The 13,556-nt window shown below is 32.2% G+C and overlaps 1 protein-coding gene across 1 annotated transcript in view; it reads left to right on the forward strand.

The window, feature by feature from the left end:
• LOC115886756 (helicase domino) overlaps nt 1-13,556 on the forward strand; it is a 38,359-nt gene that overhangs the window by 14,927 nt on the left and 9,876 nt on the right. Inside the window, exons 11-15 of the mRNA XM_030906035.1 lie at nt 5,175-5,371; nt 6,718-6,832; nt 6,901-7,092; nt 7,194-7,328; nt 8,077-8,298. Coding sequence (XP_030761895.1) covers nt 5,175-5,371; nt 6,718-6,832; nt 6,901-7,092; nt 7,194-7,328; nt 8,077-8,298 — 861 coding nt within the window. The remainder of the gene's footprint in view (nt 1-5,174; nt 5,372-6,717; nt 6,833-6,900; nt 7,093-7,193; nt 7,329-8,076; nt 8,299-13,556) is intronic.

Here is a 13,556-nt window from a genome sequence, read left to right on the forward strand (position 1 = left end):
TCGATATTTTACAGCTACTCCAGTTTAGTATGTGTTTAGAGAGTGGTCCTTCTACCATATTCGAGATGCACTTATCTACGACGAGGTGGTATACGAACTTTATTGATAGTAACTTTATTGGTGTATCTGTATAAGACTTTCTGCCTGCGCAGCGAGTATTAACCATAAAACACACGTAATAACACGAATCAAAATGCATCATCTTCCAAAACGCAGGGTATTTGACAAAAGTTGTCACAAAATTATAACCTATAATTTCGCAAGACTTTGACAAACGTCAAAAATCTAAAGGCGAGTTCATACGCATCGGCGTCCGTTTGTCGTTCATCGTTCCGTCAAACCAATAAAATTGAAATACGATCTGTCATTTATGAAATAAACCAATAAAACTGGTTAAAAACAACAGGTGACGACGCATGACGAATTTATATTTAAACCCATCCATCGTTAACTTAAAAATTATTAGAAACTTATTTTAGTAAAATAAATAGATTGGTATGGGACGTCATCTACTTTTCTTCTGTCATCGTCTGTCGAAATCTTACCTGAGAAAAAAAAACAGTATAATTGAAAAAAAGTCAATATATGTCATATACATATCCCTGGTTCTTGTCAAAAGTGGTTCAGCCCTAACTTTTTTATGGTTTCAGTTAAAAAAAACGAGATTTGGTATGCTAGTATATGACATAAATTCGGATTGATTGACGTATTCAATTGTATAAAAAACAATTGAATACGTCAATGTTCGTCACTTCTTGTTTCACCGGAAATGACTACAACTTTTGATTTTTAAATGACATCCTCGGTATTCTTTTTTTACTTTATTCAATAGAAAATGACACTCTGAATAGAATGACCAGGGTTGTCAACTCTGGAAATTGGATACCCGCTAGATTACTACTAGCATATTAAAAACTGCTAGAATGCGCTAGGAGCCATATTGAACCTGAAATTGTACTTTTTCGCCTATTTTGAACCTTTTATTATGGCTTTCATCACCTGAGACAAAATTAATGCGACTTAGATTATAGGCCTAGGTACCTACTATAAGAATATATGATTATTATGCGATTATTGAGGCAAATTTTTATAAAAAATGGTTTTTTAGATATATATTAGTTTATATTGGTATATTTATTGAATTTTACTTAAATTTTATTCAAAAATTAGTAAACCGCTAGATTAGCGGGAAAACCGCTAAGTTAGCAACAGTGAGAATGACATGTCATATGTCAACTTTGACATTTTCTCATATGGTTTATTTGATATTGTAACATGCGGTTCATAATGATAATTTAACTCGAAATACCAAGTGTGTGGTACCAAATTATTCGTAAAAAATGTTTTTTCCAAATATGCTAATAAGCAGGGTTGGAAAAAATCATGATTTTTTTTTAAAAAATCAAAAAAATCAGATTTTTTTGATTTAAACAGATTTTTTTGATTTTAATTCAAAACAATATTTAAATCGGATTTCTAAATGACTAGACTTATTTCCAATTAAAGTCCTATCCTAAATGGCTAAATCTATACCCCGATACCGATAACATTAATAATTCTACGGGGCGTATCATTTTTCCACATCGGTCACCAATATATTCCGCAAAAAAAGTCGTTCGCTTCAGATCAAAAGAATTTTTTTTTTCAAACGTCTCAAAAGTATGAATTTTTGTCATTTAAACACCTAGACATAAAAATAAAGCACTGTTACGCCCGTTACGCCTAAGCTCAAAAGTAGTGATGGGCAAAACTGTTATTTTTAGATAACAGTTGAAACTGTTATAGTTATTTATAAAAAACAGCTTAAAATAACAGCTTAAAAATAACAGGTTTCTTTATTTTACTGCTAAATATCTGAAAGTATGAGGCGGTCACCGCCAGGCGTATTAACGCAGTTGCAAATTGCAACAATGACGTGCTCGGTGGTAATATTTCCAGGGTGTCAAAACATTTCTAAATATCGATTGTTATCTAAAATACCTCTCTAAAAACGGTGGTTGTTTACAAATAAGCGCTGTTTACAAATTGCGATATAAAAAAGCCAAAATTCCGCCACCCGTCTATACCTATACATTCCGATCTACCTACGCCCTGCCCCACGATCCGTGTAGATCCTGAATTGAGTAGCAGTGTACAGGGTGCATCTTACTCGACGGGCGAGAAGCTCTTAGTTATGATTTTACCATTTGCGGTCAAAAAATAACAATATAAGAAAATGTGTAGTATATTCTTCATAAGTAAACCAACTACACACTAGAGTTCGAATTTATTTTACACTTAAACTAGCGTGTACCCGCGACTTCGTTCGTGTCGAATTAATAATTTCTAATGGTGATGATAAAGCAAAACAAGAATTTCAATTAACATACAGACTGGATAAAATTTTCTCACATGTGCCAAAAATAAGCTTTAAACGTCGAGCAGTTTAAACAGAATCGTGGTTAATCAATTACTCAGCTTTTTGGAATACCCTGTATGATTTTTGAAAAAATGTCAACATATGTTAAAAAACAAAATAAATTATGCGTGTCCAGGCGTTTTCCCTGTTAGTCGAAAGACTAACCGTTTTTTAAATAACAAATATTGTAATATTTGAGGGGCGTTTTCACCCTGTTGGAATTTGAGATTCGAGAAACCCCTCCTTATCGAACCTCAACCCCACAGTCAATCCGTTTGCTAAAAATCAGCTTTAAACGTCAAGCAGTTTAAGCAGAATAGTGATTACTCAATGGTCATATTTTATGAAACACCCTGTATATATTTTTTAAAAATCTGAATATATGTAAAACAACATAATAAAATATACTCACCGGTTTTTAAATAAAAAATATTCTAATATTTGAGGGTAGTTTCACCCCCTTAGAATTCGAGTTTCGAAAAATCCCTTCTTATTGAACCTCTACACCCTAAAGTCAATCCGTTTTCCAAAAATCAGCTTTTTACGTCAAGGGCTTTAAGCAGGATCGTGATTAATCAATCACCAGATTTTTCAAAACACCCTGTATACATTTTTAAAAAATCTTAAAATATTATTCTGAAAATTTTTCTGAATAAATAAAGACCTAAATATTGAAACTTAATAAGTAAGTACTGAAACATACAGCGCCATAATATCTCGACCTCCGCCCGTTATGCTCGTAACAGGTTGAAAAACAATGTACTATCTAAAATAACTGATGCGTTATTCTCCAAACTGTTTCGAACCTCCATCGACAATCGACCGATGCAGCAGCGTTCCTTTCCCACTCCAATTATCTCGACCACCGCCCTGTTATGCTCATAACAGGTTGAAAAACAACGTGTCTAAAATGACTGCTTCTCCAACCCGTTGCGAGCCTCCATCGACAATCGACCGATGCAGCAGCTTTCCTTTCCCACTCCTGTTATCTCGACCGCCAGGCGTTATGCCCGCAACTGTTTCAAAAAACCTGCTTCTTTTATATCCTAAGCTTTTTTTATATCCTAACCTGCTTCCTTTATATCCTATTATTTTTAAGCGATATCGACCGAAGCAGCTACGTTCGCCGAACGCATTCCCCACTCCGTTGTCCGTTGTCTCGCCGCCTGTATCGATGGTTGACGAAATAACATGTTTTCCATCCATACTAGTTGTTTTTTGGAATTGCTTCGAGCAGCATAGAATTTCGTGACGGTGCAGAGCGCCGACTTCGTTTTTCGTTTTACGAGCGGCCGATCTCTACCTGTCGTTATTTTATATCTGTTATTTTTTAGAAGTAGTAACGGTTGCGTTATGTTATTTATAAATAATTGTTATAAAATAACAGATAGTTAAATAACAACCCATCACTACTCAAAAGTACAAAAATATATTATTAAACTGATATAAGTATCAAATTCAACGAGTGTACAAATTGTTGATCGATTACTGTTTACATTATTTGCAATGTTTGAAATTGATTAAAAAATATTTGTTATATTTAAAAAAAATAGTATGTTCTATTCGGATTAAACATGTACTTTTTATGCCTCCCTGTAACGTAGGAATAGCTTTACGATGGTCCTTCAAAGGTACAGCATCGTCAAAAAAAGTATAATTTTTGCTTCTAATAAAACAATACACTACATTATTGTTTGGAAATAGTCTATAAGTTGAGAATGTCAAAGTGTAAAGTACTTACTGTCGATCAAAATGTCGGTAGGAATTTGGAAACATACAACCGTGTCAAAAAAAAATATAAAACATATTTTCTGACAACGATTGTAGAATCTCGAGAATGAAGGTATAGGTTCTATATAAGAAGAACCTAGTTCTGCATTAGACTTTGCGAATGATATGTATTCGAACTTTCGAACAGCGAATTTTTGTCACTTATACATAAATTTTAAAATCTCTGCGTTTAGCGGTCTAATGAATTCACACGAAATTAGTTCAAAAATCGGTCCAACAATTAAATTGATGAATAGTTATTTTTATATAGTTTTATAACGTTTACAATTATTTTCGATTTATGATCAGTTATATCTGTTATAGAAATATTTTTTATAGTTTTCTAGGACACATTTTTATAACTTTTACAGTTATTTTTTGATTTATTATAAAGTTTCAATAAAATATTTCTTTTGATTTAAATCACATGATTAAAATTAAAAAAATCACATGATTTAAATCACGATTTAAATCATGATTTAAATCATGCCAACCCTGCTAATAAGCCACCCCATTCCATTTGAAATTGAGATATGATTAAAAATACAATTTGGTAATTAAAAAGTAGTATTTTTAACACAGCTATGGCACTCTAGATTTAAATTTAAACAACGATTGTTTTTAAAGTGAAAATATCAAAAGTTTTCATTTTCTATCGAATAAAGTAGAAAAATACCGAGGGTGCCATTTAAAAAGCAAAAGTTGTAGTCATTTCCTGTGAAACAGGAAGTGACCAAAATCAGTTAAATACTTCAATCAATCCTAATTTATGTCATATACTAACATACTAAATTTCGTTATTTTATCTAGACAAATAAAAAAGTTATAGGGGTGAGTAATATACCGAAATATTTTCGGTATATGCTGATTGATTTAGCAAAAAGTACATACTGAAATTGTAAAAAATTATTTTTGGTTTAAGAATTATGAAAAATATTAGCTGTTTAGATTACTAAACAACAAATAAATTAATTTCTGTTAATAACATGTTCTTACATTCTTTTAGGTGCTGATGGAACGATTCAATGGAGACAAACGGATATTCGTCTTTATTTTGTCAACGCGATCTGGTGGTGTGGGTGTGAACCTCACCGGTGCAGATACAGTTATTTTTTACGATTCAGACTGGAACCCAACCATGGACGCTCAGGCTCAAGACCGTTGTCACAGGATTGGTCAGACCAGGGACGTCCATATTTACAGGTCAGTCAATTTTAGTTGACGCAGTTTACTATACGATTGAAAAAATCATTGTTAATTTTTAATAAATGACATAGGAGTTTATTTTTTGAACTTACTATACGTTTATTATTTTTAGAGAAAAAAATTGAAAATTATTAAATGTTATGTCAATCATATAATATTTCGTTATTTTCTACGTTAATGCAATAATAAAATACAAATTATCAACTCTATGAAATTATCTCTTGATATTTTCGTCCTATATTTTTCTTTACTGTACGTGTTTGTTTTTGTATTTTAACGTTACGTGTTTTAAGAAAATGAATTGTCAGCTGTATGCTGTATAGTCTATAACGTTTCATGTCAAATTTAGTTTAAATACTACAGGGTTTTGTAGAAAATGTGATTTTTTTAATATTTAACGTCACTATTTCAAAACAATTTTCTGCCCTCAAATTAAGATTCGGAATAATTCAAATATACATTTTTACTTGATATCTGTTATTTATATAAAAATAAATTTATTTGCAGTCTATATTTTTTCAAGGTGATAACACTGGTAAATAATGAGTCATTCAATTACTGTTTTTTTTTGCAATATCATTTAATTGATGTGTACAAACAATGAGAAAGCATAACGTACATCTGAGTAATAGAAGAAAAAATATTAAATATTTGGTCTAAATATTTATACATGCACTTTTTTTTAAATTTAATGTCTTATTTTCTATTTAATATGTATTAATTCTTTTTAATCATTGAATAAAAAGACTAATGAAGGAGCTTATGTTAAATAAATTACTTAATTTGCACAATCACGTTTATCATCTAATCATTCATGAAATATCATACAATCGAAAAAACGGCGTAAAAGACGGCTGGGGAATGATCATCGTTAATAATTCGAGAAAAAAATATTTTTTAGAAATAGGTTTGTGTGACTGGAAAAGTTCTATCCTTTTTTTAATCTTTCTATAATTATTAGTGTCAATTTTTTAAAAGTTTTATGTCAGTTTTTACTTAATGACGTCTAGAGATTGACTCCGTTAGTGACGTAGAGATTGACCGTCTTTGACACCGTTTTTTTTTCGATTATACGGTATTTGCCCTCTTCCTTAATTTTTTTATTCAGTGACATTTTCTATATTTTTTTTTATTAGGAAAACTTCCTAGAAAAGTGTTTAATGATCTGATATTTAATCACTCATTTCTATATGGAAGAAAATAAAAGAGTACCTTTTCCAAGCTTACTATTTTCGTTTCTAAGTAGTAAAGATTGAATGTTACTGACATGAGCAAGTCTTCTTTATTTTAGGAAATAATTTATATTTCCTGTACGTTAAAATGTCTCTTTTCTTTGTTTATAGATTGGTTAGTGAAAGGACCATAGAAGAGAACATTCTCAAGAAAGCCAATCAAAAGAGATTGTTAGGAGATCTAGCCATTGAGGGTGGTAACTTTACAACAGCCTATTTCAAAAGCGTAAGTCCTTTTTGTTTTTATTTATTTACAATTTTTTTTAAATAAATATATATTTTTTTCTTTTGCAGACGACAATTCAAGACCTGTTTACTATCGATAACAGCGTGGAATCTGCAGCACAAAGAATGTCGGAAATCCTAGATAGCCGGAAAGAGAAAGTTGTAGTTAGTGAACCGGCAACGCCGCAAGGCGACGAAAAATCCGCTATTGGTGCTCTGGAAAATGCTCTGGCGGCTTGTGAAGATGACCAAGACGTTCAGGTATAATGTTTATTGTTATATAATTTTTCTCCTTAAACTAAAAATATTTAAGAAAAAAAAATTTGGTAGTTAAGTTATTCATTCAAAATATTTTTTGGCAGGCTGCTAGAACAGCTAAGGCTGAAGCTGTAGCTGATTTGGCAGAGTTTGATGAAAACATTCCTTTGGATCAAGAGCCTGAAAAAGAACCGGAAATCAGTAAAGCAGAACAGGAAATCAATAACATCATTGAAAAGGTAATTAATTATCTATTATTTTCAATTACATTTTAATTTGATTTATACAATTTATCAAAAGAATTAATTTTACAATTCCAAGGTCTTAACTGTTTTCTGAAACATATTTATTGTCTTGTAGGTATAATATTAACATACCGGGTGTTTTTCAAAAGTGGCTCTCCTTTCCAACTTTTTTATTTTTGCATATAAAATAATGAGATTTGGTATATTCAGTATATGACATAAGCGAGGATTAATTGACATATTCAGTTAGTTTTGTTCACTTTTTGTTTCTCCGGAAATGACTATACTTTCGTGCAGAATTTTATAGAAAATTGCATTCTAAATAGAATGACATTGTCATATGTCAACTTTGGACAGTGTCGCTTAAATAGTATTTTAAATGTCAATCTAGAGTGCCACAATCTTCAATCTAACGACAATTTGACTCGAAATACCAAGTATGTGGTACTAAATTATTTGTAAAAAAGCCTTCTCCAAATTATGCCATTAGCGTATTTGGAGAAGGCACCCTCGTTCTATTTGAAAAAACTTGAGTTATGATTAAAAATATGATTTGGATATCTTTAAAAAGACCCGAAAAACATTAGATGGCTTCTTGATTAAAAATTAATGGTTATAATACAGCTATGGCGTTATAGATTGAAATTTTGACAGTCTTTATGTAACTATCTCACGCAGCACAAGTCCTGATTTGTACACTTTGCATAAATCCAAGATATTAAAACATTATTTTTTGTTTCAGCTGTCGCCAATCGAAAAGTACGCGATGAAGTTCATCGAACAGACGGAATCCGCCTGGTCAGCCGAACAACTGGCCGCTGCTGAAAGACAGATCGAAGAACAGAAACGCGAATGGGAACAGAACCGGATGGCAGCCATGCGCGAAGAGGAGGAACGAAGAGCCAAAGAACTGGAACAGGAGAGCGAAATCATCACCTACACTCGCGAGGACGCCACCAACCAGGTTAGCACAAAAACTAAAAAATTAAACAGGTCTAGCAAAGCGCTCGTCAAAAAGAAACGCCTCAAACGGAAAATTCAGAACAAAATTTCTATATCGCAAAGACCTAAAAGAGTTCCTAATAGTTTTAACACACCAAAAATAGAAGATGAAGAAGTTACGTTGAAAGAGGATCTTAAAGAAGACAGTGCTATTTCAAATAATTTCGAAAGTAATGAATCTTCAATGGACAGTAACAATTCAGAATCTGATCTGGCTCTATCAGACTTAAAAGGTTCAAGTTTAAATAACTTTGTGGATCATAATTCGCCTAGAACGCGTTCCAGAGGTACCGTAGCTATAAATCTGTGGACCTTAGACATTAGCCCAATCCTTCCGGGCGTCAAACCTGTCAAAAATGCCAAAATTAACTGTACCGGTAAAGAATTACTAGAACATAAAAGGACTTCAAAACGAAGAAAATCTTTGTCGGATGACGAAACCAAACTTTCTGAAGAAGACAGTGTTAAAAAAGTTCGGAAACGAGGTCGACCTAGATTGGTAGATAATTCTGAAGAAGTATCTGAAAAAGATACGGATTCAGTTATTTCATCTCTTCCTGATGAAGATGATGATATAGTTCATACAGATTTAGTTGAAAGTACGGTTATAACAAACCACCATGATGAGGTTGATGAAAACTTAACAGAACCGGTGGAAAATTCTTCACCAAATAAAATATGTAAGATAGTTTTAAACGATATCATAGCAGATGGACATTATAAAATTCCCGAATCTAACAATCACACTGACGCTTTAGAAACCTCTAACCAAATTAACGAAGAAAAACTGAATTCTTTACTGGAAGTTACGGAATCGAACGGTTTGGCAACGCTTGAAAATGACAGTAGTTCCGCTCTAGTCGAAAACAATGACTCTGTTGACGGTTGTGACGAAATCGAAACGCCAAAAGAGAATATATCGGTGAATTTGGATAACGGTATCGAGGAGGATAAATCTGCTAAGCCGTTGTCGAATTTTAAGGCTCCCGAGCCTAGGAAAACTTACAGGAAATTTAATAAAAGCGTAAACAATCAGACTCTCGATTCTTGGATCACGCGGACGTCTACTTCGCCTAAACCTTTAAAAGACGAACCTATTAGTGAAAGCTCGAAAGAATCTGACTAAAACTTTCTAATAAATGTCTTGATTTTAGATCATATACAGGATTTTTCATGCAAATGGTTTGTTAAAAGTTTTTAGGATTTAATTTAGATTCAAATTTAAGGTTATTTCCCATTGTTCTTTTTTTTTCTAGTGAAATTATATACCGGGTGCGTCTTAAAAGGGGTTCATAACTTTTGTCTACAACTTTTGATTTTTAAATGGCACCCTGGGTATTTTTTTACTTTATTCGATAGAAAATTACATTCTGAATAGTATGACATATATGTCAACTTTTCACATTTGAGCATATTATCATTGAGCATATATTTGAAATTATAATATGCGGTTCATGACGAAAAATTGATTCAAATACCAAGTGTGTGGTATCAAATTATTCGTAAAAAAATACTTTTTGCAAATATGCTAATGAGCCACCCTCATTATATTTGAAAAAATTGAGATATGATTAAAAATACTATTTGGGCATCTTTTAACCGGTCAGGACAAGACGCTAAAAACATTAGACTATCAAATATATTTTTCCAAGGCTCCTTGATTAAACATTAGTGTTTTTAACATAGTTATGGCACTCTAGATTAAAATTTAAAATACGATTTTTTATTAAGTGAAAATGTCAAAAATTGACATATGATCTGTCATTCTATTCAGAATGTAATTTTCTATTGAATAAAGTAAAAAAATACCGAGGGTGCCATTTAAAAATCAAAAGTTGTATTCATTTCCGGTGACAGGAAGTAACCGAAAACAATTGAACACGTCAATCAATCCTAATTTATGTCATATACTAACGTACCAAATCTCGTTTTTTTATCTAAAAAAATAAAAAAGTTATAGGGGTGAGCCACAAATATGTCAACAAAAAAGTAAGGTTAGATCAAATTTGGAAAAATATATTATCATACGAAAAGTTAAATTTATTTTAAATTTTTTCCGTTGACGGATAGAGGTCAAAAATTTTCAGACGAAAAGTGGCCACAAAACTCAATGACCGCTCAACGGATGACGGATGACGGATGCATGAAAATCCACTTTAAAATATTTTTTAAAAGATGAGCAACATACATTTATGAAAAATATGCGTTGATGCTGAAAAATACTTAATTATCTTTCAAAAGAAAATGTATTTTTTTATATAAACGTCTATATTCTATAGTCTCTGTGCACCTGACAGTTACAGTTATTGTCTGTCATTTTTTGGATGTCGTCTGTCGAATCTTACCTGACTTGTTTGAGAGACTTTAAACTTTGGTACATGTGGTATAATTATGTATGCAATTTCATGTAGAATTCAAAAATATGGGGGGTATTCTATTTAAAAGAAACCAATTGACAGCCACCTAGTTACACCAGAAATGTGAAAACTTCAAATATTCAAATTTGTGTCAAAATTAAATCCTACCAAACTTTAAATAAACCAGTTTCGCGAAATAACCTGTATACTTTCGTGGATAAAGCTATAACCTTTAAATTATGTTGTCTTCATACATGTTAAGGTGCGTATTCATTATCCGAACGAACGAACGAATGAAAGTACGGTATATTTAGACGGGGACCGAACGCATGCGGCGCTTCGTTCGTTCGTTCGCTGGACCATCCGTTTCGAGTCGGTACATCAAAGGCGTTCGCCAACAAATGCCTCCGGTCTTCTCGTGCGGTTCTATCGTACGGTCCCCGTCCATACCACTAGCGAACATTCGTTCGTTCGGATAATGAATACGCACATTTAATGTGCGTATTCATTATCCGAACGAACGAACGAATGAAAGTGCGGTATATTTGGACGGGGACCGAAGGCATGCGGCCGTTCGTTGGTTCGTTCGCTCGACCATCCGTTTCGAGTCGGTACATCAAAGGCGTTCGCCAAGAAATGTGTCAGGTCTTCTCGTGCGGTTCTATCGTACGGTCCCCGTCCATACCACTAGCGAACATTCGTTCGTTCGTTCGTTCATTCGTTCGGATAATGAATACGCACCTTTACAGACATTTTTTTTATCCCTGTCATACATTTGTATTTTCTGTCTCTGTTAAAACCATCTTTAGCGGTTAGCGATAAATTTAAAATAGACAAGAAAAATACCAGTATATTAATAGTAGCATGCTAGAGTCTGTCCAACGAGAGAATACATGACAGTGATAGTTGTGTCTGTTATTTTAATGCACACGTAAACTGTATTTTCTGCATTTATTGGATATCATGACAGCACAATGCTGACGGTGTATAGCCTAGTTTTATAAAGGCATTTATAAATTCCTGGTATAATATCAGGAATATACCAGTTTATACCAGGTATTTTGTGACAACATAGTTATTTGGACAAATCTTTAGGAATATAGCTGTATCCACGAAGTATATACGATCTAGGGCCTCCCTAACTGTATATACATAAGATATTTGATGTGAATACGATGTGATATATAAATATAGTTATCCACTTTGTATATACTAAATTTAATTATTCTTAGTTTAGTTTTTTTACAGGATTATTGATTTTTACTATGAGTAATTGTAAATTATACGGTGTGAAAGTGTACATGTCGCGTTTAATTTAAAATTCGAAAAAAGCATAATTTTCACGATCGGTTAACAAAATATTTAACTTTTTTAGTCATTGTTGTTGAAAACTGTATTATAAATATCATTATATCGGTGTCTCGTTACTTTCCTTTATCTCTTTTCTTATTCTCTTATTAAAAGTATCATTTTTTTATAGGAATGAAGATCTATAAAGAGATTACGTTAATAGAAATGTGGTGCTGTTAATTATAATACAGGGTATAGATGAATAAAGTGCAAAAAAATCTGAAATTAAATATTCCTAAACCTACTATGACGTTGTTTTTTTATTCCAGCACACGTTATATAAATTACTACGTATTTGTAAATTCTTTTTATAAATTTATAGGAAATTAAAGTAAAAATAATTAAATTTTGATCTGTTTTTTTTTCTGATTAACTTATAATTTCGTCTGGAACATTATAATATACAGTTGTATGTTTTTATATATCGTATTCCATCTTTTTAGATCTGTCATTCGCTTATTTATTTTGTTGGCTTCTTTATGAAAATTATATTTGACGCGGACACGCTTATGAACAGGGAGGGTAACTGGCATCTCATTTTGTACATATATATTATTATTTTACACACCCAGTCTCGTATTTGTTATCTCTCCGATTGTAAATTTGAAATTTATGTTTGGGCATTGTAAGTAAAGTCAACAGACCGAAAAGTTCCATTTTCTTATACTGGCCATGTACATATGTATCGAAATAAGACTAGTATAATGACGTAAAAAAAAGTATATATATAAAAGAAATAAAGAAGTTCTCTTGCAAATGTGCTCGTGTTTTTTTTATTCGTTTTGGGGGAATGGGACGCGGGTTTTGGTGCCTCTTTGCTCAGATATGTCCGCAGCAGTGCAGGGCACCAAAACTTTGCCCGCTGGACATGAGCAAGGGGGCTTCTTTATCAAAACCTGCGACCTTTTCGACCATACACCATTTTATATCCTTTTAATCATATAAAACATATACAGAAATCAATAAAAATTGGAGTGTGCGTTATCAAAGACGTCGAAACTTTTACCAACTTAAATTTCAAATAAAAATTCGTTTTAAATTTAGAGCGCACTTCCTTTTTCTTATAATCTATTCCCTGGCTTTATGTTGGAAGTCATGGCAAATATTGCTGGTTATCACATGATTATTTTTTTGTAAATCTGATATGTCATTTTCGATTTTATTGTTTTTTTTTTCTAATGTCACATTTGTCATTTTTATTTTTATTTCTTTGACAAATTTGAAATCAAATCTGCGTTTTGTTTAGTTAAAACTGCGATTTTCATTGCAATAAAATGTCAAAAATACAAAATAGTCGGAATCAGCAACTTGCCTCGTCTCTATTTATTATTTTTAACAGGAAAGAAGTCATAGGCTAGTCCATATTGCTGTTAAACTGCGTTAGGGAGGTCAAAATTGGTATTGTTGCTGGAGTTCTAAAGCTTTTATTGAAAATACATAGATTTTTCAGCGTGCTTCAACTGCGTTCAATATCAGCTTACAGATGAGTAGAATATCTCAAAAAGTGAAGAAC

The sequence above is a fragment of the Sitophilus oryzae genome, unplaced genomic scaffold (assembly GCF_002938485.1).
Source record: "Sitophilus oryzae breed Bouriz unplaced genomic scaffold, Soryzae_2.0 scaffold_496_pilon_pilon, whole genome shotgun sequence".
Classification (NCBI taxonomy): domain Eukaryota; kingdom Metazoa; phylum Arthropoda; class Insecta; order Coleoptera; family Curculionidae; genus Sitophilus; species Sitophilus oryzae.